Source organism: Corvus cornix, chromosome 5, assembly GCF_000738735.6.
Source record: "Corvus cornix cornix isolate S_Up_H32 chromosome 5, ASM73873v5, whole genome shotgun sequence".
Taxonomy (NCBI): Eukaryota; Metazoa; Chordata; class Aves; order Passeriformes; family Corvidae; genus Corvus; species Corvus cornix.
In genome coordinates this window covers 34,595,158-34,620,400 of record NC_046335.1, presented here as the reverse complement: position 1 = coordinate 34,620,400, position 25,243 = coordinate 34,595,158, and the positions used below count along the sequence as shown (strand labels likewise).

Below are 25,243 nucleotides of genomic sequence, written 5' to 3'. Positions count from 1 at the left end.
ATAGCAATGCTCTAGTCTCTGGGATTCAGTGGCTTTGAAACTATTCAACCTCGAGATTCAGACAGAATCTCTCTAAAATCCAAAGTGCTTATTTACTGCATAAGTTCTAAAGGTAGTTCTACATTGACTAGCCAAAAGAAACCTGCCCTCTAACCTCTCATTCTTTTCAGCCTTTAAACAGCTTCTTTTGAAAAATAAAGACATAGCAAGGTATTACCCTTCACACATAATGCTGTAGACACCTTCCTCAACATGAGATCCAGTTTTATATTATTTCAATTGTGTGTCATGTAAAACTGACCCTTAATGTCTCATACTTGGGAAGATACAAAATCCCAGCCCACATCTGGACCTGCACTTCAGAGCTTGCACTATAACAGGTCAAACCAATACAATGTCCAAAACCATCCCGTGCCTCTGGGAAAGTTCAGATCCAGATTCAGATTTGAACTTTACAGGTTGAACCAAGCCCTATGGTAATTACCCCTTAAAATACCTGACTCCCTTCTGTAAGGTATGCAAACCTTTCTGGGGAGAAAAAACATCTTAGTACTGCTGCATGGAAGACAAGGCAGTTGAAAACTGAGCCATTATAATTTACCACTTCGATGGCAACACTCTTAGGGATTTTGGTGTCAATTCAGAGACACTACATGTTACTGGAACAAGCAGCAGCTATAAAGATCAGAGAATTAAGCTGAGCTTTCTTGTGATGTAAATTTGCTTCACTACTTGTGAAAAGTTGTTGTTTTAACACACTTACAGAAATGTAGCATTCCAAAGAACATTTTCCTCAAGTATATGGGCATGCTTCCAAGCAGAAGACAAACTACCTTAAGATTATTAAAGCCATTATTTAAGAGCACTAATCTAATTCAAACTTGAGACTCACCCTTTGCTCTCCCCTTTCTCAAGCTAAAATCCCCAATATAGTGCAATCAACTAATTTGAGAGGACAGCAGGGAGCCACAAGTTTGTGTGATCTCTCTTTTGTTCTAGTGAGAAATAAGTGAAGGATTCAAAACCTCAAAACCTGTGAAATAAGATTTCTTGGTTTGCAGCCAGTTTCTCTCCAAATTGTAAACAGTAAACCACAGTCTCAACCAATTTTGTGGGCTTGGAGTTTTGGACAAGAAGCAGCAGTATCCCTCAGGTAGCGTGAGTACAGATGTAACTCAAAATAAGGAAACTGCACACAGTCCTGTTGTTTAGAACTAGAACTCTCAGTTCATTTTTGGGCCAAACTCCAACACACAGATGATCTTCTCTATAAAAGCAATTTGTACATAAGATATGGGTTAAAGAAGCGGATGATCAGATTTTCATTTGGTTATCAGAGCATTTCTGAGGTCAAATGCAAGGAAGCTTGAATGGAGAAGACCTGCCACTGCACATAGATTTACCTTATTGCAATTTTACAGTTTTCAGACTTCACAGCCAAATTCCTTCCCAAAAGGCAAAACAGGTCTCTTCAAAAATGTGGAAGTAATAGGAAAAATAAATGCCCAAAGCCAGATTTGAACCTTACCTGTTAAAAAGGCGAAGCAGGTAATAAAGGTCATGTTACTTTCGAGACCATCTTCAGTAAGATTTGCACAAAAAGCTTTATTTTTGATCAACATAGAATCACTGTCAAGCTGTGGATACATTGTCCCCACTGTGCCCTCCCCCACTTTCAGAGACTTGTTATTCTCACCCTCCTGCAACAATCCCAGCAGCAGTTTTATTCCTTAAACTAGACAGAAATCATCCAGTGACTTAGAATACATGCTCTTGTCATCAGCTCTTACCTACAGAACCAAGCCTCCAGTTAATGTCACTGCCCCAAACAGAATGACAACTAGGTTGCTAATGGTTTTAATTGTATTGATTTAAGTCAAAAACCTTAAGTTCACTCCCAGAGTGGCTCAAATTGCCAGGAGGGGAAAAAAAAAAAAAAGGGGGGGGGGGAGGGGTAAAAAAAAAAGTAAAAGAACCTGCATATCCATTCAAAGGCTCTTGAGGGAGCTGCTAAGATACAAGTAATTTTTCTTAATCTATCATTTCCACTCTATCAGATTCAAGCCTTTCTCCCTTTGAGCTTAGTTCCTCCTTTCCATCATAGGCAAAATACTACAATTCTTTGGCAGAAGGGACTATTTCCCTGGTATTGCTGCATCTTTTCTATCCGGCTGCTGTTCTAGCTACTTTGCTGAGCTAATAATCAAAACTTCCATTTTTTTTAATGACTGTATAAGCTATACAATACTTTTACCTTGAAACATGACCATATCCTCAATCCCATGGTGTCGAAATTCATTCGCTTTTACTTTGTTCATATATCTTCTGAAATAAGCTTGGCAGCAGCAGGGACAACACTAAAATCTCTCTTTGGACTAGAGTCCATTAGCCCCACTGAACAGCTTGCCTAGAAATGCTACATGTAAGTGCCATATGTTGACTTATACGTTGATTTCACAATAATGAATAATGAATAATTAAGATAATTTCAGAACATAGTTTCTAGCAGCAGGCAAGCTACGAGCCCATCCTCACTAGCAACGTAAGAATGTTTAAAACACTCAAGTTCAACTACTTGTTGAGAAAGGAGAAGGGGAACAAAGCTCAGAGTCCCAGCTCAGCTTCCAGGCTCTGCTTCAGTCATCTGGGTAAGTTTTCAGACAGGATCTCAGCCTGCCTGTCATTGCAGACTGATGTTTCACAGCTGCTAGCAATGTTCTGCATGGCTAAAGAAATGAATCTCGACCACCATGGAGCGTGGCTCTTCTCCTTATGTACCAGCAACAATTTCACTGTGTAAAAAATCAGCTACGACAACACCTGGGAAGGCTATTGGAATGCCTTCAAAGCTAAAGAACACATACAGGCTGCAGAAAGAGGCTCCCAATGGGAGCAAAGAATATTATTCATTCAGCTGTATACTTGAAGCTGTCCTTCAAGAGTCTAATGTCATCCCCCTACTGAAACACACACCTGAAGGAAAATGGAGACACAGCTAAAAGAATCAGGGAGGACTAAATGTTTTTTTGGACTGGCCATAACACACAGCACCAAAAACTACCTGTTACCAAAAATCATGACTACTTAACACTTGCTGAAGAATGATGACCTATTTACCAAGTACCAATGGCAGCCAGCTGTAGGGATGGCACTCAGTTTCAAAACTGAGTCTCCAAGGCTCATTTTGACCAGCAGACACCTTCATGGGTCACATGGCATAGAAAAGCTTTGCTGTGGTAAATACATCCCAGCAATCATACAGCTGCAAATCCAGCACTTCCCCTTTTTTTCTACAGAAAAGGATCAAGGTAATGAAGATGAGAGGAAGAACTGAAACAACCTTTTTCTTCAGGGAGATTATTAAAGCTTATTTCCTTTCAATTGTTAAACACTGAATAAAGAAGAATTAGGCTCTGTATCTGTGTAGTAAAAACTGTATCCAAGTACATATCAATATAGGCTACAACCAAATTATTTGGAAAAGCTATTGACAATCCATACAAGGGATGTTAGGCCATCTTGTTCCAAGGAGGAGTACTCTGTAGTAATAAACAGAGAAAAGGGAGGTGAGTTAGAAGAGGCAAAGTAATACATGGCTGCTCTAGACAGTCCTGGCACTAAGCTTCACAGGGAAACTGGAGAGAAGCAGCACAACACAGAAAAACAGAGCAGCAATATTACACAGGCTGGGTAAATCACAGTTAGCAAAAGTTGGCGTATAGACAATTAGGAATGTTTGTTGGTGGCTTTCTTTTTATCCAAAGCAGAAACACCTCCAAAGCGTCAGCATTACTTACACTGTAGAGTGAGTGATGAGATCAAGAAACCAGCAATAGCTAGCACTGAGAACATTTAAAAATAGATTGAAGGAGGGGAAGCAGAATAGGAGATGCTTAACGTTTTAATAGCTTTGTACTTGGTAGAAGAACACATTTTTATCTCACCCTGTAAACACTACAAGTATTACAGATACCACAGGATTTTAAGCTACAGTATCTTAATTTTGCACCATCCTCTGTTTGGCTCACTGCCTTGAGTGACATTTGAAATAAAACAGGGAGCAAAAAAGTTTCCACACGTAGAAATATTTTGCTTAAGGCACCATATCTCATAGCAAGGTTTTTAGCACTTGACATTGCCCCAAACTTTGAGCAAAGTTTGCAAAAAGCTCTACAGCACTGTCAACAGCTGCCTGATCACTGCTGGCAAAAGCAACAACCACCTTAGGATTGTTTAGTTTAGCCTCTCTGGTTTTATTCTACCTACAATATATCACTTGTTTTCAGGAGCCTCTACTTTGATGTGAAGTATTCTCTGTTTCCACACAGCCCAACAGACACCCCCTCCTCAACTACCTCTCCTGAAAGGCTGCTCAGAGTCCATGATCAACTACCACCTTGTCACTTGTAGGCTGTGTAAGAGCCCAGATATCTGCAGCTGTAGAAAAGGGAGCACATCTGAAATGCCTGCAAGGACATTGCTCTGATTCTCATCTTAGACTGCTTTGCTGAACAACAAAAAAAATTAACAAGTGTTATGCAAGCTTTATATAGTAATAACAAGATCCCTAGCTTTGGAAACATTTTAGAAGCTACCTGAAAATACATGGTGAGCTGGGGCAAGGGGCATGAAGGGTGTGATTAGAATACCAGTCTTCCTTTCCTCTCTACCCAATATCACTCACATTCCCTTTCACTCCTCTCCTTCCAGCTCTGGTCTCTTCAAGGTAAAGACTCTATAAATTCTCCCACATCTTCAAGGCCTATAAGTGGGGGGTTGGAGACAGCAGCAAATTTGCCAGATCAATGGCCATTTGAAATTCAGACATATGGTTGAAGCCCTACAGCTGCATGTGTTAATTACCACACGTGTCCCCTGTAAAGCAGTCTGTTAAACACAAAAAGAAAACAGAAGAGAAAAAAGCCTTTCCAAGGGATTAAGTAAATAGTCTAAATTTTTGACCCTGCTCCCCCAGACACATGCCTGTGTATAAGCTGCCTTCCTTTCTCCCAACACCTGCGTACTGAGGAAGCACAAGACCCCTTCCACCTCTAGCCATGTGCAGTCAGCCTATCTCAGAGTGTACTTTTCCCCTTCTAGCTCCTCATTTCCAGCTTCTTCTCTCGCCAGCCTCTCTCCCTTTCTCCTTTAGAGGACTAATTCCTGGCTGACAACCAGACTAGCCTTGGGCTTACAATATGCCTTTTCATTTCCTTGCAGGCAAAGAGAATGGATACCTCACTGATATATCTGTATTGCATGATTGCATGTGTGAAAATGAAGAAAAAGGGATGGGGGGGGGGGGGGGGGGAAACAGATGTTTTTCCACCGCTTGTTTCCACAAGTTTTTTTCCTCCCTGGATCATTAAAGAGGAGTGTCAGAGCTTTAGTGAGTAAGCACAACTTTGCTCTCTAACTACATAGCTCCAGCTTTTTCACCCCAGGATCTGAACTTTGTCTAAAGGAGGTTTTCTACTTGATGATGAAACCAAAGGAACAGTTTCTGTACGAGAAAGAATGGAGAACAGAGGGAATCAGATACGGTAACAGTAGTGCTAGAAGGACCTCCAAGGGATCTAATGTGTTTCAGAAGGAAATGTGTATGCACAGAACAAAGCATCTCAGTGTACACAGGGTATAAGTGACAACACATTCACAACATTAAAATATTTTTATTTTAAGATGAAGGTCAATCCTCAAGTTACAGACTGCCAGACATCTACAGATGGATTGTTCAAAATTAACCAGAGACAACTGATTTTAAGAACCACCTCATTTAATGGCAATTTGTGAGCAGCTGAGCAGTCAAGATGAAACCTGCCAAATCCTTACACAAATTGCTTTGCTGCAGCACCTAAAGGTCCCATCAGAAACTGAGCACCAAGCTGAGCATTGGAACATGTAATAAAAGACACAGATACTGCCCAGAAAAGTTCAGTCTGTGGGGAAGACTTCTCCCATCCTTAGCTTTTATCAAAGCATTTTGCAGTACAGCTCCCTTGCTGTCAACAGGGAACAAAAGTCCAGATGAGCACACAGAGGAAAGCTGTTATTCCAGCTAGATCTGTTGTGAAGAAGCCTTAATTCCCCCAGGTGCCATCTCAGGAACTTGAACAAACATTGGGGTTGCCTCTCTAGCTTCTCCCTACCTTATTTACAGGCACACATGGTCTGCATACATTCAAGCTTTCCCTTCACAATTTCATAGTTTATCTCTCTTATAGAGAAACTTTGACAGAGCTCATGGGGCAAAGGAGTTGAAAGGAAAGTACTTCCAGCCCCTTGACCAAACACCTGCACCACGACAAAACACATTTCCTGGTGCATTACTCTGATTTGAAAGAAAACAATGCTAACATTCAGATGGCTAAATTCTATAGAGCATGAGAAGAATAATTTCAACAACTCTTTAAAAAAAGGTTTTGAGCCTACATGAAGTATTTAAACAACAAAACCCGCTCACAGACCCCAAATTTATTCCATTTCTCTGCAAGTTGTAATGATCAGACACCAGAAATCCACGTATAGCACATAAACAGTTAATAATACCTTAACAGATGTTGTTTAATCAATTGTTAGTCTACTTATTAGATCTACTCACCAGGTTGCTCAATACTATGACTTAATAATTTAAAAACCTTTACAGCTGTTCTTAAGGCATTACAGACATGAGTTGTCTGTAGATTGCTATAACAACACTCGTAAACTACAATTTTATTAAGTCATATTATATAGACTAAGCTACCGATTGGAACTGCTACTTTATAGATGAAAGCAGAATTCTTGCATTGTATCAAACAAAATACACTTTAAAACAGAATTTGCCTTCTTTTTATACTTGCCAATGAAACTTTCTTCAGCCTCAAATTTGATACATATGTTCTGAGGCCCACAAAAAAGTCTTGATGAAAACGAAACCATTTCAGACAAGGCAGTGATTTGGGGAACCAAAAGGATTGGTTTTAGTTCTACTGTCTAGGTAACAAATTTGAGGTTTTACTTCTAGACTCTAATATTTCAAAAAATCTGTTTGCTTCCTGTGATATATCTAAGAGCTTTTTAGAACATTGCTCTGCTCTGGAAAAATGATCCAATATACACAGTATTGTAAAATTACATTGCTCTGTTCTCACAAAAATTGATCACAATTCCCAGTTAAAAGTTGTGTTCTTGCTATCTAATTAAATCTCTCATATTGGCAAACTGCAGTCTACCATACCTGTGAAATCAACTTGCTTTCTACAGTTACATTTAACTGGAATTTAATAAATAATTTTGTAGATTATATACAGTCTGGAGATAGCAATAGGAACCAGAGAGAATTCTGACTATTTACAAACTGGCAAACCTACTGATTAAGTAAATAGTATTTTTTACAGAACTATTTTATATTATAACAGGGAAGAGAACTTCAATTCCACTGCTAAGTTTGCTTGGAAATATAAATATGGGCTAACCAAAATCTTATGTGCTACAAATTCCATCTACAGAAATTTTTGCTCACAGCCCACTTGAGCTGTTGCAGGACAGTTTTTGTTACACTCACCTCTCCCCATAACTTCTCAGTCAGTTTCATGAAAAGCAGCACATATTCATGTTTCTCCCATAGATTGTTTCCTAACTCTATCAGATTTTAACAGGGAAGACTGAGAAACTGTGACCATCAGTGTGCAGTAGAACAAATCAAGCTTTTGCACATCTGAAAGACTTGGAGCACTCTTGTAGCACACACACATAGCAAATCTGTTGCTTTCATGAAGCAGACTTATTACATATGCACAGCAGTCTAACTTTCCACATAGCTACACTACACACCCAGCTCTATCCGCAAGCATCAAATTGTTTGCACGTTTTGAGCACACCTGTGCTCAACCTGTATTTTACCTGTAAGAGACCTGACAAACACATCAGCCCTGGTCTAGGCTAATACATGATGAAGTTAAACAGTTCAGAAAATGATATTTGCACAAACATTCTCCTCCATCCAGATTTCTAAGTTAGTATATATTGTTTATTTAAATCTATATACTTAACATATGGGATCCAGGTGAATTGTTTGGGTAGCACTGCAGACTTGCTACCTGCTAATGTTCTGCAAAAAATTAATCATAAGATGGTGTTCACCAGCTAGAACCATCACTTGACTTCATACAGCCTCAGCAAACTTGTATTTACTTCATCTTACTGATGAAGGCCACACAGTATTTCTCTATCTTTCCTGTATTCTCCAAAAACTGCTAATGACATCAAAGCATTCTCAGTATTTATGCAGCTGGAGACACAGCTGAAGCTCGATTTGTGTAACAGCACAGTTGTGTTTCAGATTTTATCAGTACCTAGTTGAATCCAGAAAGAACTGGAGAAGGTAAAGACCAAGTCCCAGTCTGGTGCTTTAGTCACATTTCAACTTAATGTTTTTGTCAAGATAGTATCTCTTCTGTGAGACATTCGAGCCCCTGTGGAGGCCATGTGCTCCTCTCCCTGCGAGCTGAGGGCAGGTGAATTAGTGCCAGCTGCACCTGACTTCTTACCACCAGCAGACAAAGCTTCCAGGTGCCCAGGTACAAGCAGCTCCATTTATTTACATCAGCACAAGCGGTCCTTCACTTGGGTTTGCCTGAGGAGAGTGTTCACCCTTTACCGCTCAGCCTAATTACTGACTCACAGTAATGGCTCATTACTGATTCAAACTGCTCAGTCTGTTGGCTGCACAACTGGGCCTTTAGCATTTTCTAGAGGTAAGACTCTTGGAAAACAGCAGGGAAAAAGCCACAGAATGGGCCAACTTGCCCACAATTGCAGCCCAGAATTTTCCTGCCAACAAAGCCTGCCTTTAAACTAATTTCTTACAGTTAAACCCACAAAAACGAGCCCAATTCTACATATTTAATTGGCAGGAATTTAAAGTTGCTCATCTTAGGTTTCTCAAAGTGCTTCAGCATTTTCTTGCAGGCTGCAAAACTCATTGAAGAAAGCTTTTTGCAGCTCCATACAAGAGTCATGTCTACGTGTAAGATAGTAAGTGTACAACAAGCTCAGCCTGGGCTTTGCCTTCTGCAGGGCCATCACTGCTTACATTTCACCAACAATTACTCAGGGAATGGCAGATGCTATTGTCAGCTTTTACAATAGGGAAACGAGACAAGTCAAAACAGGCCTGGAACTTTTCGCACTGCAAAAGACTCTCTAAAAGAAAAAGGGAGTTCATACCACTCAAGACTTTTCATGACACACTGAAAGTTACTCCAGCCCAAATTTACCCTGTAGCTGCATCATCTTTAAAGCCCAGATCACTGAACCAACCATCCCTTTCCATTTCCTTCACTCAGTTGATTTAAAAATGCTACCATACAGTGTCCAGAACAGTGTATCCCCACTTCAACATATTTCCTCTTTGCTCACTTTTAATTCACTCTGATTCCAGTTTTAAGAAGGAAGAGCAAATGACTTTACAGAGATAAGCAGTTACATGGCTGTTTTTTATATCCCTCTGATTCCTAACAAGCCTACTTTTAAGACCACCTTGGTGGCTGTAAAAGACACTCCTCCTGATTGCAATATGCTAAATCTGAGCTAAAGCCCCAACATTTCACAGATAAAGAAAATAAAACTTTGTTTTGTTTCATGTTTACTACTTTTGTCTCAAAGTATGGCACAATTTCCCTTTGGCTGGAAAGAAATGTCCCGCATTCTTTAGGCAGGGAAGAAATCCAGTAACACTGGCTCTAAGGATGCCTTTCACTGCTTCTTAAAACATTAACAACATCCTAGGGTGAGAAACTGGGGAGATCCAGACCTCTAGAGGACAGCATGCGTTTTCCAAGTGTCTCAGGACCTTCAAACTAAGCAGCAACTGGAGCAAAGTAATGCAAGAAGCTCCTCATAAGAAAGGACTATACAAAGAACAAGTCAGAATAAAAAAAAAGAGACAGCAACAGAAATCTGCAGGTTCTGGATATCCTAATCCTACAGAAGAGTAATTGCATTCCTTGGCAAAGGTCTCGGGAACTTGTTCTTCATTTGCAGGACAAATTCAGCATAGAAAGGTCAGTGTAAGTGTCTGAACTGCAAAGTCACAAAGCAAGCATGTTCTGGAGGGCCTGGGTTTCCATTCCACCTTGTGCAAACATGCCTCCATCTCCCCAGGCCCACGTCTGCACTGCCTTCCAGCAGCTGAATGCTTCTCCGACACAGAACAAATCAATATGGCCTATTTTAAAGTTTTAAGTTTGGTGCCAATTTAATTTGATTTTAATTATCTTATGGGGTAAATTGTATGAGTAACTGGCATTGCATCATACAGAAACAGCAGCAATGTAAATATGGATAATCAGAGCACGGAATTTAAAAATAAGAAGTATCTCTTGCCAACATGCTTGCTTGTTCTCTGCAGAAAGCTCCACTTCTGGAACTACATGCCAAGCCACATGAACACAAAGCCATTTTGTTTTCTTCTCATCAGTAGTGAGAGAGCCTGTGAGTGGAATCGTATGTTACCTCACATCTTCTGGTACTCCAACATACCTACTGAGCCCCAGAAATTAGAGCTAAACAGGAAGGAAAAGAGGGCAAAAGATTTGGAGAAAGAGTTATTACCAATAACCAGCCTTTTTTTCCTTCCAACATTAATTTGCCTCTTCAAAAGGAGAGCTAATATGCTAGTAAAGTCTTCATTTATTACCCAGCAACGTAAGCCTACCCCGTCCACACTGTTTCTAAGGCAGAGCAGCCTCCACCCTTTTGCCCTGAAGACTTGAAAGGCACAAAGTCTATTAGTTCATATTTTACATTCCTGTATGAATTAGACAAAAGAAACCACTTTTGAGAGTCTTAGCTATACTTTGTCTTCCCCAGAGCTTTGTCTTCCAAAGAGCGTATCTGTGCCAGATACGCTCTTTGACTATAAGACCCTCACTCAGGGATGGAGAGAGGGAGGAGTCTGCTGTGCAATTGGAAAATTCCAAAAGCTCCCAAATCAGACAGCAGTAGCCCAAAGAGATATCAGAAGCTTACAGGTTGTGCCTCTACAATAGAAAGGTCATCACTGACCCAGTTCCTGCTGGACCCTCCTCATCCTGCCCTTTTGATCACCTGGCAAAGAGGAATCTTTGCAACAAGTGTCTGAACACTCAGCTAGAACAGATGGTTATGCGCATGCTAGCTTGCCATCAGTCTTCAGAGAAGCCAGACATGCAGCAATCTCCTTACTTCAAGAAAGCCAGGCTGTTCTTGATTCCAGCTTCCTTACAACAGGACCTGATACTGGAAATTTGAATGAAGGTAACTTAAGTCAAGAAAAAACACTGATAAGAAGGATGAATTCGTTTTTAGATTAGCCATTTTCATCACTAGATGAAAAAGTAATCCTGTGTCCATCAAATTTTAAACCAAATTATTACAGCTTCTAAAAGCCCTCTTGATTTTAAAAGACCCGTTAAATAGCTGCTCGTAAGTACTTTCCTAACATGATGGAATAGGGCCAGACTTGCTTGTGTGTGGGTTTCCAGCAGATACAAAGAGATTCAGAACTGCAGGGGACAGAAAGTTTACATGACTGCTTGAAGCATGCTGGCCCCAAAGGGAAATGTTTCCCCTTTGACAGTTACTGCACAGGACATTTCTGCAGCCACATCACCAAGCATACCATCCTTGAAACAGGATGCCACAGGCAGCACCAAGGAGAAACAATTTATATTACAAATTTTAAATTAATTCATACCATTTACAGTTTTCTTTTTGCATGTTCCAACCTCTGAGTTAATAAAGGGAGTGAAGAAGAAGAAACAAGTTTAGATGTTTTCCCCTTTTGCTCCTATTTCTCATGAAATCCAATGTCAGCTGCTTTCAATTCTAGAACAACAGACCAGGACTACCCAGGTAAAAAGCTTACAAATAACTCAAAAATAATGCAGATTTCAAGAGCTATTTGATTTGCTTGTATTTCAGGCTAGACTAGCAATGACTGCATTAACAGAATTATAACCATGTGTTCAGGTGCCAATTACACATTAATGCATAATTACAGGTTTAAAGAGACATATCCTTACCTAAAATAAGAAACAGGCTTCAGCATTCAGTCTCAACTAAGTAGTTTTCCCTGCATCTTTCTTCTCCTTACCTTTTCTTAAGCTATTATATACAAGCAATAGACTGGAGAGCGGATATGCTCAAAATACATCTCTGCTCTGAACAGAGCAACCTAATCCCTATTAAGTGCTTTCAGGACCTCATTGACATTCCCAGCATGGAAGATGTCCCTCAAATTAAAGTATTGGGATCAAAGTCAGTGTTTTCCTGGGTTTTGAAGTGTCAGGAATAACTGGTTTAGAGAGTTAGCACTAAAAATCCTGCTTCAGTTATCAAAACAGGAACTTCTCCCAGGAAAGAGCATTCATCCTCACCATCAGAGGTGAGGATGCATTCAGCACAGTTTTCCTGGAGTATGGAGACAAACTCAAAAGTTGACTCTGAACTGGGGCTAGAGGGGAGAAAGGCTGAAAATTAGGGTGTAGAAAAGGCCTAAAGACATGTTTGGCTGCTCCTCAATGTATGCTTCAGTGGTCAACCCTCCCGAAACCATTTCGGTGAATGCAAACCAGAGGACACAGGGAAGAGCTACAAATACTCACAGGAGAAGAACAGTGACCCGTCTAATGCCTTGTTCAGGACAGGCAAGGACTGAAGACAAGAGCATAAAGAATCAATGCCTGTGAGGTTTCCAAGCATCGCTAAGGTTTAATCCAGCACTGCTCCAGCTGGCCAGAGGGTTTTATGCGCTGTCAAAAACCCCCACCTTTCAGTGCATACAAAGCCACAACCATGACATTGGCACTCCTGTTTCCTGGAGTACCAGTCATACTGACAGCCTCCATAATCTCTAGGGATTCTACTGAGAAATGCTCAGTATGTTATTTCAAGGTGAACAAGCAGAGGGTATTCTGGGCCAGCCACTCCTTTGGGAAGCTCAGCTTTCTTGTACTTCAACTCAGCTGAGGAGCACAGAGCAGAGCACACCCTTTTCTACTCCACAGGGAGCAGAATGGTCATCTTATTCTTCCTCCTGAAGGGGAGCTCCGATAGCACACCCACCCCTGCACCCTGAGCTGGTTAGGAAGCCGTGTTCTGAGCTATCTTAAGGGACTTGGCTGGGCAGCTGCTATTACAAAACAAGTTGGTGAAGCACAGGACTCCACTCACCTTTCCTTCCCGAATTACCCTGGCTTGATGGTTTATCAGTTACAGAACCTAAAGGGGAGAATAAAAAGAAGAGAAAAAGAAAAAGACATCAATTTAGATGCTGCACAATCACACAGAACAGATGATATCACATTAATACACTCAATATCTCAACCCATAAAGCATCTATTTTACTTGTCAACAGCTCCATTTAGGACTCAGAAAGCCAGTGGCTTCAACCAATGTGAAAAGCAACAGGAAGTTTTATGCATTAAGATGTTAAATCGGGATAAGGATAAACAAGAAATCTTTAGTAGCTGGATGTTGTGATTTGAAAGATCTCAACAGAGCAGCATGCTAGTAAGAAACCTGGAAAAAATCCAAGGGCAAGAAGGAAAGATCAATAAGAGTCACTTCTTTCGTTTGCAAATGTCAGGAAGAACAAATCAAAAACAGATGGGGCGAGTGTGCAGGGAATGCAAGCACAGTATTCTAAAGGAAAGGGATTAAGTGGGACAATTTGCAGAAAATTGATTTCAACCAACCCCTGAACATCCCCAGCTGTTTGAAATGGGACACTGAATAAGATCCAGCATGTACTTGAATAGAACACATCTTGGGTTGTTTACTGTAAGTTAGATCGTCACATAGTATGTATGATTCTATGCCTGTTTCTGCACTCTGCTTTAGTGCTTCATCCCCGTTTTCTACTAAGACTTGAACAGGTAATAAAAGCTTTTCAAATAAATCCATTACCAAAGTGCATAAGAAACTATGACAAGCTTTTTCTCTTTTTTTTTTTAATAGCTTTATTCACAGGAAACTGATTCTTTCATGCACCATTACTAAACAGCTCCAATGATTATTGAACATTCAGGAAACATGGATCAAAAGTCAGCTTTAAAGAAGGCAGCTCTGACAGGCCCAAGAATCTGATCAAGACAAACTCTGAAGGTAAACTCTGTTGCCTGGGCACTTTCACTTGCAGATCAGCTCATCACAGATTACTGCTGAATTACAAGTAGTGAGCACAAACTCAGTATCAGTCTTCATATGCCTAACATCTGTGTCCTACAACACGACTTCACTTTTCTGCAACACAATTTTATAAACAGCACAAGACCAACTGAATAGATCAGTAAAACTCTAAAACACACCCTACCAAAATCATATACTCGAAATGGTGTCAAAGTCATATTCTAAAGGTTTAAGACAGATTACTGCAGCATTGCACCTTACACTAAAATAGGATATTAATACTCTTTCCTTTACACATGCCTGTGAAAAACCGAGCATCTCCTCAAAGTACGCTGGCTCACTGGTTCTCAGACAGCTCTCCCACTCAACTCAAACCCTTATACAAGTCACTTACGTTTGCTTATTACCACAGAACACCCTACAGCCAAGAAGACACTGGATAAGGTGAGAAAAATTCAAAACCCCAAAGGTTTGACTGCTATCATGCTTCCACATAAAGGGCAAACACTGCAAGGTGTGAGAGGAAAACCGTATTAAAAACCTCTGAGGTGCAGATTGTAGAGCATGAAGCCAGATGTAACAGCAGTGTTTACGTGGCACCACTGAACATTTTAGAAGCACACTCCTATGCCTACTGCCTTTTCTTTCTTCTTTAATTTTTTTTTTGGGGGGAGAGACAAAAGTGAGAAGGGCAGCACAGTTCTAGTGCTGTCCTGCAACTCTCCCCAAAGTACAGAACCACTTCCCAGCACTGCCTGTGTTTACTGTGGTGTTGTCACAGCAGCACTGTTCGCCACAGCTCACAAAGCTAGACTACTACTGATCCACATGACAATCTAGAGCCCAATCTCATTCCACTTCAGCCATGGGCTACCATATTGAATGGCGAGGAGAAAGAAAAACAGCATTACTCCGTTTTAAAGAAAATTGTGGATTTGGTCTCAATAGACTGCTGGGCAACAAAGTAATGCCAGGCTGAGTGCCCAGGAACACATCACTTAATAAACATGAGTAACAGCCTGGTTCTGGACCTCCCTCTTGAGAGCTGTGGTGCAAGCCCAGTGCTGCCCACCCCATGACACAAACACATGGATCCTAAACTAAGTAACATGGTCAAAAGACCCAAATTCATTATAACAGCAGGACCCCAGAAACTGACAGTTTTGCACAGAACCACCTTCATAAATTAACTGAAATCACCCCGTACAAAAAATTACTCCGTGTCCTGCAAAATACAGCCCAAAACCCACTTCTTTAAAATATAGCTCATGGAAAAAAGTTATCCCATCTGTTCAGCAGATCTTCGGTTTTGCTATACACAGCAACACTGACTCTTGCCCTGGCTGCCACAGGTTGTTACCTTAGTGGTTTTTCTTACTGAGCCTTGCAGAAGTGCCTGTATCCTAATTGCAGGGTGGACATGCCAGAGCCCAAACTGCAGCGTTAAGTGGGGTAAACTGACCACCTGAAAAGATTAGGCTCTCTCAAAAGGATGCATTCACCCCAACCCTCTTTGGTTAAAAAGTATTTGTTGAAGCCACTCCCACAGTACCTGAACATACAGGAGTTTTGTTCTGTACAGAAGAGCCGCTAATAGGCTTGCCATCAGGTGTCACACACCAGCAGTATCCAGTGTAGGTATGGCACTGCACCTGTTTAATAAAACAAAGAGCAGGCATTTCATTTCTCACTCTATCACCAACCACTTTCATTATAATTCAGCATCTTAATGGAAGTCCCAACCCAGATGTATCACAAAGACACGCTTCAGAGCAAGGAGGTCTTACAGAAGACTACCTTTGATATCATTATCTTTTCTTCCCTCACCTCCCCCCCACCCAAAGAAAGGTTATTTCTCTTACTCCAACTCCTGTAGCTGAAATTCAGGTGGCAAAAGAAGTTAAAAGTAATCATCTGAAAACACTTTAGCTAGGAGTTGTGTCTCAGCTCATTCCACCCTCTGCTATATCCCACTTACTGTTTACTATTAAAAACTTGTCCTGCTGCATCCCAGCTGGGTTATGGAAAGGCCACCCTATCCCAAATTCCATAGCCACTGCTTAAGAGCAGCATCTGTAGGCATTTCAAAAGCACTTTGTTCAGTAAACATGGCTGGAAAAATGCAATACAGACTTGTTATGTTCACAAACCTTCTCCAGATAGATTTAAGCCCTATTCTGTTACTATGTCAAACTACACAGCAGGAGCAAGATCCAACATATTTGCTCCTCATATATTGATGCGGACTTAAGAACATTTGATGAAGGTTCTAGTGAGTCAAAAGGTACACAGTGTAAAATTCATCCTGATTGACTTTAAAGCTCTGCTTCTGAACTGAACATCTAGAGTTGCCAGTTCCTTCCTTCGCGACAGAAACACACCAGAATTACCAATTCAGACATAGAACCTCTCAAGTAAGAATAGGTAAGTCCTGATCTAGCAGACTGATCTTAGTAACATCTATGCAGATATTAACTCAGCAGCACTGAAGTTTCATTCAGCCTAACAAATCTAATTACAGCCTTTGCCTCAGCTTTTAGAGAGGCAAGCATTTGGATGAAATTCAGGATGCCTTTGACATCTTTGAGATAAAAGTAAATTATCATTGTATAGGCACCAGTGCAAATACGAACAGGTCCCAAAATCCTTTCTAGCAAACACACTTTCAGCTGTGGCTAAATGGGCACATCAGTATCTTGAAATGGTATGGAAGTGCCTATGTTACTATAAACTAGAGATGACTCCTTCAATACATTTCTGAAAAAAGGCCATGAAATGAGACCACTTCAGAAACTGCCTTTATATTTTACTTGTAAAATGAATTCTGTCCATTCTCTCTTTTTCCAAAAAAGTTCATTGAAACCAATTTCCCATTCCAGTCCTCTTCACACAGAAGAGAAGAGTGATGGGGTGTTTGTGCTGTTCCCCTCATTAGGGATCCTTCAGAGCAAAACCAGTCATTGCCCCTCGCTGACAGCTGGCTTCAATGCCCTAAGGTAGCAAAGTTTGTTCAGAGACTTAATGACAGTTTTTTTAAAAGGCTTTGAATATCACATAAAACATGATCTAAGAGCAATTATAACACGGTACGTCGTGTTTATCTTGGGTTTTACTTGTTTATCTTGGGTTTTACTAAAGTGCAAATCAATCATTTTGCCTCAAGCATTTACTTTTAGTAGCCAAAATCAACAGTAATCTCATGTACCCATGTTACTGCAGTCACTGTCACTGTTATTTGCAGTTTCATTTTTCTTCTCCCAATAGATCACAAAATGGATTGCAAATTACTCAAAAGCACTGTGACTATAATTAGAAAAAAACGAGTTAGAAAATATTTGTTATTGCTCAATCGAATCAATTGAACACTCAAAACAAATGTGATGGAACTGCTTGGATTTGTGTTTGGAGTTTATCTTTGCTGATCATAATCACACACAAAACTACATTCCCAACAGCACAAGAAGCTGTCTTTACATCCGAGCATGAATTGTAAAAATCCTACCAAGGGATAAAGCTAAATTCCAGGATAGGGTCTTGAATTCATACGGCAAGACCACTCCATGTTACATAATATAAAAAAAATCCAGTGTACTCAGTATTTTAAAAAGTCAAGTATTAGTCACTTGATAGTCCTTAAGCCAAGCCTTCAGAAAAATAACGAAGTACATGGCAGAGGACTCAAAAAAAATACATTGACACAAATTCAGGATAGATGCATTAACTAAGACTATGTTATGTAACTCACCTCAATGGAGAGCTACCAATTACATACACTCATTTATGCAAACCAAGCACATTACATCCATAAAAAAGTGAAGTAATTTTGTAAATAACTAGGCTAAGGAATGCTACTCTTCCTTGGACTGGTATCCCATGACCCTTTCTTCCCCCATGTTGCCATTTAAAATAGGAAGAAAAAAATCTGAGACTGACAGCACTTTCACAACAACCACAACCACATGTTTTACTGCAGCACCAAAGGACTTCCCTTCTACAGATAACAACTGCAATTAAATCTCAGCCATTATCCTAAAGGCCAAACAGCTACTCATGAAGAATAGATACTTCAGAAACCTCAAGAATCAGTGCAGTTGTTTTTCCTGAATGTCTTCACATTGAGACACACTACCTTCCACCGTGATACCTGACCAGGTCTCAGCATATTTAGGTGTCATAACAACAGTGGCCTACAGCCTAGAGTTTGCAGCTTAAAGGCTGGGGGGAAAGGTATACTCTTCATCAGCTACACAGGACTGGTATGACACTGAAAAAGCGTAAAGGCAATAGCTGATCCAGTACCATTTCTAAGCACTGTATGTAAACATAAAATGTCAACTATTTCAGAGCATGTACAGTAAGGAATACCCAAAATGTGGGGGTTTACTTTAAAATTTTCCATTTATCTTACATTTGAGCTTTTATTTCTAAGTAACATTTCATCTGTCAACATGAAATTCAATCTCATTCTAATCCTACTCTCAAAGTAGTGAGATTTTTAAACACTTATAATCAGAAGAGTAACTATGCAAGCATGACAGATGTTTACTGCACAGATCTAATCTTCAGTTACTGAGTTAATTTTGACTCTACCAAAATACACATTAGAAAATGTGTGTTTGACTTTTTTGGCTCTCAGTCTTCTAAAGCTAAGCATTGAGGCAGAGGAAACGCAATCTCATATACTAAAATACAATCTTATATACTTAATAGACTTGATTGTTAATCAAGCTGCAGCTACAGAATGCCTGTTACTGCTGGAAAGGCACATGACACAATCTGATATCTCAAATTAACATAGACCTGTCCAACAGCTGAGCATTTTAAGTTACATAATAGGAAATCAGACAAATAAAACCTGTAAATTATTTGAGGTCTTCAACAGATTCCCCATTAACATCTACATTTTAAAAAAAATCCAATTGCATTTTAAAGCACTACAAGCAGCCACAATCCTGATCATTCATCAGGACATTGTTCCTATTTTTCATGGAGAGATAGGACATCTTACCTGTGTCTCAACTGAAGGATGAAATGCATGAGGGACAAACTCAAGAAAAATTGCTCCATCACCAGTCCCCAAATTAAAAGTGCAACAGCAGCTTCTCTATTCCACCCTGCCATTACAATGTGTGAAATCAAACAGCAGCCAATATACTGGCCACATGATCAAATACCTGCTCTCATAAAATTCCTTACAATACGGAAACATTAAAAGAGTAGTCACTGGCAGATGACTGTGCCTCTTAAGCTCCTCAGGGGAAAAAGAAGCCATTCTTTGGGTTTCTTCAGTATCTCACTGGCAATGCCAGAATCGGATTCCTTCTAAACAAGCAAGCAGCATCCCTTTATAGATATTTGACAAAGGAGGATCAAGGGGTTATTACTCAAATGTAAACCGGAAGTGAGAGAGAAATTGCACACACATATATGACAGAGAGAACAGAGGCAAAGCAGCAATTCTGTGATGGCTGAAACCAGTTTCCATGGAGTCACAGAAAGAGGTAGTTTGCTGTAAGAGGCTTCAAAGCACCTTGCACAAGCACTGGGGTGACCACAGGAATAGCAACACTCAGACTAGCCTCAGTGCTGTTCTTATGAAAAGTTTAGCAACCCATTCCTATCCCATCACAGATCAAACAAACATTTCCTGGCTCCTTCCACAATAGAGGGCAGACATGAGAAGGGAAGAACATTCATTCTGTATTCAAAGCTATATTTCTATGAGAAAAGAAGAAACACATCCAGTTTTTGAATGGTACTGCTGAGGCTAAGGGCAGGCAGCAGAGCTACTGACTGCACTCACAGCACTAGGCAAGGCTCCAAATCCTGGTTGCATCCAGGTGCTCCTTGTAAACACTGCAAAAACAGCTAAATAAATAGCTCCAAGTCAGCAGGTCATTTAGTCTGACCCAGGGAGCAGAAGCCAGTGTCACACAGCAGTTCTTTAATCAAGTCTTTCCTTTGTTCAAGCCATTGAGGCTCAGCTAGAAAGTCTTCTGAACCCAAGTCAGTGGGGTACACAACCAGCACACTGGCCTGATGGTTATTTATCTTAACTCTACATGGTGATGCCTCTGTTCTGGTTCACATGTCTTGCTGTAATGCTGAGACCCTGGATCTTGTCATACTTTTTGCTGCATTAGGAGTCAGCTGATTATTGTCAGAAGCCTGCTTACCTTTATAGGCAATTTTAGGGAGCTATGCGTCAGTCTGCATCTTGTGCTCAAGCCTCTTTGGGACTATAGCCCCTTAAATAATTTTTGTCACTTTTTCACTCATATTTAATTCTTCACAAATGGTGTTGTGCAAATATTCCCACCAGGGCTTTTTACAGCACCCACCTCCCTCAAGTCCATGAACCACTCAAGAAATTCTTGCTCCATAGGAATTTCACTATTCAAATAACCAGGGAAAGAAATGATCTGAAGCAGAAGGATCTTAGTCATGATCAAGGGCATTCCCATCACACATGCTGGCACGTATATTATTTTTAGTTCAGGAAAAGGGTCCCCAAGAGAGGCTTTATGCTTCTACACAGAATGTGACACTTTGAAGCTAAGAATGACCCTACATTGTCACTTTCCTTAAGTATGTCCACTCCCGCTTTAAGAACCTGTTCCTTTGCTATCTTGACTTCTTTGAAGAAACACCATAAATAACCAAAGTTCTTACTTCCTTACCCATTCATGGTTTATCTTTAGCACAACATGCAAATGAGAAACACAATGAAAGCCCCAGAAAGAAAGCAAGTGTTTAAGTAGCAAACCTGCAGAGCAGTACTCACAGAAAGCTACAGCTACCATCTTTAGAAGGGATGTCTTTTAATAAAAAAAGCCAGAACCACCTACCAGTTAAAACCCAGATACTTTTTATAAAGAGTTTCTTTAATCTAGCAAGATAGACTGTGTTCTTCTGAAAGGAGAGGCGAACTCCTTGAGAGCTTAGTATTGCTGGAATCTGAGCACTGAATAATGGGATAATAGACAGCATCCAGGGAATGAAGGACATGTCCACACAGTACCTTGCTGCATTAAGACACAAGTTCATAATTCTGCCCAGCATCATGCTACACTAGCCAATACCGAGGAGCAGACTTGGATCATGAAGTCACACTGAAAGCTGAAAAGGTTCCCCCACATCTTTAGAAAGAGCTGTTTGTGGAAGCTGGGAGAAAACAGAACTTTATATGGGTATTAGCATAGTGTGGAGTGAAACTGTTGGTATGGACCATAATATAGATCACTCTTTCCAAGCAGACTTATATTACAAGATGTGGGAATGCTCTGGAAGCTATCTGCTAATGCAGAACTGCTCTGATAGTCAGCCCACTCACTGATCCTGCTGATCCTGTCATAAGACAACAGGTTTGACTGATGTACTCGCTTTAAGAGAAATCTTAGTGCTGTGTCATAACTGCACCAGGAGCCAGATTTTAAGAACCCTAAACTCAAAGAAACTCTCCAAGGAGACTTGCCCTCAGACACTTGTATGCAGACTTGTGAGGAAAAGAAACCACAACTAGACAGTGGAAGGTGGCAGCAAATAGCAAGACATACCACTAAGTCCCACAAAACTACACCCCCAAGGCAGGATTAACATTATTCATGTTTATATTAATCTGTCTGAAAGAGATCCCATTTAAAATCTCAACAACCTTTTCTGAAAAACTGCTTGGGGGAAAACTATGAAGAATGCAAGTCTCCCTCAGCCCATGGCAACAAGCCCAGTCGCACTAGGCGGCAAAAGAAAGTGTGCCGATTAACCACTAGTGCCTGTTGTTTATGAAGAACAGATCACAGCAGGTTAAGTGCAGCATGGAAAAGGAATGGCATTTATGCAAAATACAGCATAATAGCAAAAAGGCAAAAGTCTTGGGAACAGACACTGGTTTTAGTCATGTTCAATTCTGCACAACAGTACATGACCTCAGTTTTCTACAATTAATCAAATTACTCATATCTAACAAACATTCTTATGTTGTGAATAACTCAAATTTTATCTGCCTGCTTATATTACTGTGGGCTAAGTGTAGAGAGATTTTGTTATAGGAAGTAATATTCCCCACACAGACTGAAATATAAGGACATGGCAATTCCAGAGGAATTAATCAGGTCTGCTCCCCATTTACAGTCATCCAATCATGCCTGCAGTGCTACCACCTCTTCATGCTGCAAATCCATGTCACATTTTTAGATGTGTAAGTAGCACTAAGAGGAGATTCGATAAGATCTTTGCAATACACATACTGAACAATATGGGAAGCAGCACACATTGCATAGAAACAGTTATGACAATCAGTGAATTGACAAGTGCCTGCTCCACTTGATGCAGTACACAAACCCCATTATACCTAGTCATACATAGGAAAACTGGAAAACTGATCAGCTGAGCAACAGAATCAACAGTGGCAACACTGCTTTCAGTCTAAATTTCACAGGCAATGAAAACCAGACAGATCATACAAGTGTTTAAGACATGCATGATGTCTCTCTACAAAGCAGTTTAAATGCAAGCCAAACTAAGGTCTTTGCCTTTAGGCCCTCCTCCCTTTCACTCTTGTTGCCACATCTAACTGGGAGATCCAACCCTGCAGGGAAGCAGGAGGAAGGTGAACACAGTCTTCCTCCTGCAGCTGCTGCCCATGTGGTGCATGCTGCCACTCACAGAGCAGCAGAGGAGCTTTGCTCTGCTCGCCGCGCTACAGCCCCATCCAATCTGCAGTGGATCCAGCCCCAAATTCAGCATTGAACTGGGTACAATTCTAGGAGCTGGAAAGGGCAAACTTGAGCTGCTTTCAGAAGAACAGCCCCACTTTCAGTGTTTACCCAGAGTGATTGCAATTTGGTTTCTAATCAAGATAATTATGATGAACTACAAAAGCAATAGTTCAATCTAGTTAAGGCCAAGCAGGTTCTCTTAACATAGTTACTACTACCAAATTCTCCCACATCTGTACTGCTCTTGTTTTTCAGTCCTACAAAAATTTCAAGAATTTCCAACAATGAATTAATTAGAGAAAAAAAAAAAAAAAAATCAGACTCTTTTGAAGTCTGATGGCAAGGACAATGATGTGGGCCTGAACATCTACTGTGTTCAGTAGGCTCAACAAGATGATCTGAAAGCAAGTCATCTGCATCTCGAATGAGTGCTGTGACAATTCAGACATTTGATATTCTAAATACAAGCATGCATCTTCATTTCCTCTCTGATCAGAATTTTTCTTCTACATAAAACACCTTTTCAATAACAGTTATGCAGAAAGGGGGAAGTTGCTGAAAAAGTCTCCCTAGCCAACTCTACACACAGAGTATATACTCCGAAACATGTGCATCTGCTTAGACTCTTGTTGGGATGAGGATTCCATGTTGAAAAGCACAGTGGGTATTTCTCCTAGAAACTTCATTGAGAGATGCTGTTTTGTTGTAGACTTCCCAACTGAGATTTTGGAGTCTAAGATGGAGCAACACTCTGGGTGTTGAACCAGAATAAACTAACAACAGTCCAGAGCTGACTTCATCAAGGCCTCAGGGACTTCAAGAACACAGCCTCCCTATAGAGCAGAACCCAGGAGCATCAATTCTCTGCACAAGAGATGCAGTATCCAAAATACCTCCAACCAGATGAGATCTACTCATGAGTTGCTGGAAGCAAAACTATTTGGATTGTTCACCAAAATTCTAGTTTTTATACATCCTTTTAAAATAAAAATTTAATTCATTTTGACCAGAAGCTAAAGGAAAGATTTATCTCTAATGCAGTTTGAAACTAGTTAGCTTTCTCGGACATTATTTTTCACTTAAATCTTATGCAGGGACAATTACCTTAAATGCTGCAATATAACTGATGAAGCTGGTTCATGAGGTATGTGGAACGTAGGGTATTTTTATGAACCAAGGAATGATATGAATTTCAGTTAATTCCAGATACAAAGATCAGAGGCTTCCTTCAGCATGCCAGGTAAAACAAAAGCACTTTAGTGTTCACAGATAGAACTGAATGGAGGAAGAATGCGAAATATCACTTGGCTGTCTACTGACAACACACAGTTTTTGTAAGCAGTTTCATGCAGCCCCTCGGCTGGCAACCAACACTGGCTAAGGAATATGCCAAGGTAAAGTCCAGCAACTTTGCCACAATCCAGACACTGGTACCAACCTTCAAAATAAACCTGTCTGAAACAAAGCTTTATCAACTACACTATCAGTCCAGCTTATAAGGATAAAAATTTTACCTATTTTACTCTCCAAGAAGTTGATGGACAGGTGATAGACATTTCAAAGTTAGCTTTCCTTACCCCTTTTTTCTTGAACTAGAAGCTTAGCATGGAACACTTTGTTCCATGTTGGCCCACTGTGCTAGCTTTTACAAACATTAGCCTCCAGTGCCAACATAATCTGAGCAGCTCTACAAAAAAATCAATTTTCAGCAACTGGAAGTGCATTTAAACTGCAAGAAACTGCAGCCATCCTCTCTTATCCCAGCCTTCCCATGAGTGTCCACACTGTACAGAAATATAATGCTGCTCCAAAGAAGCAAAGTTTGCAGGACGAATACAGCTTTTTCCACTTCATCATCAAAAAACAAAAACAAAACAAAAACACTCCCACACACCAGATAATGAGAGGGTAAGGCTGAGGAGGGGAATAAAATTTTTGGTGGGTTATCACAAAAAAAAATCTTCTCTCCTTTTCCCTCAGGCATCACAAAATGTTTGAACCAAACCCAAAGCTCTCTGCCTTTATTATCTTTTTAAAGCCAATATTGATTCTATTTTGGAATTTCTTTTACCTTCAGAAGACTGTGCAAGCAACCAATGTATCCTAAAATTTCTCTGAGAAAGAAGGTGTCTAGAGCAGTACTCAATGTATAGAAGGTAAGGCAAAAATCATTCTGCGGTTTACCTAAATTCACAAAGTAGAGGTCACAGGGTTACAGATTTTTGGCTTTTTAGATGCATGCAAAACTGAGCAGACAGCAGAAACTGTGTCAGGAAACTGTGCATGAGCCATTTTTAACAGCAAGTTCAGTCAGCACTAGGACACTACTCAGTATGCTAATGGTAACAGAACCAAGTATCACTCTTCATTTC

General features: G+C 40.3%; 1 protein-coding gene across 6 annotated transcripts in view; it reads right to left on the bottom strand.

Annotated features, from left to right (window-relative positions):
• Positions 1-25,243, bottom strand: part of SMOC1 (SPARC related modular calcium binding 1) — a 133,417-nt gene that overhangs the window by 56,385 nt on the left and 51,789 nt on the right. For all 6 annotated transcript variants that reach the window (XM_039552483.1, XM_039552484.1, XM_039552486.1 and 3 more), the window contains exons 4-5: positions 15,707-15,806; positions 13,198-13,245 (exon numbers count right to left, since the gene is read on the bottom strand). In XM_039552483.1, the coding sequence (XP_039408417.1) occupies positions 13,198-13,245; positions 15,707-15,806 (148 nt within the window). The remainder of the gene's footprint in view (positions 1-13,197; positions 13,246-15,706; positions 15,807-25,243) is intronic.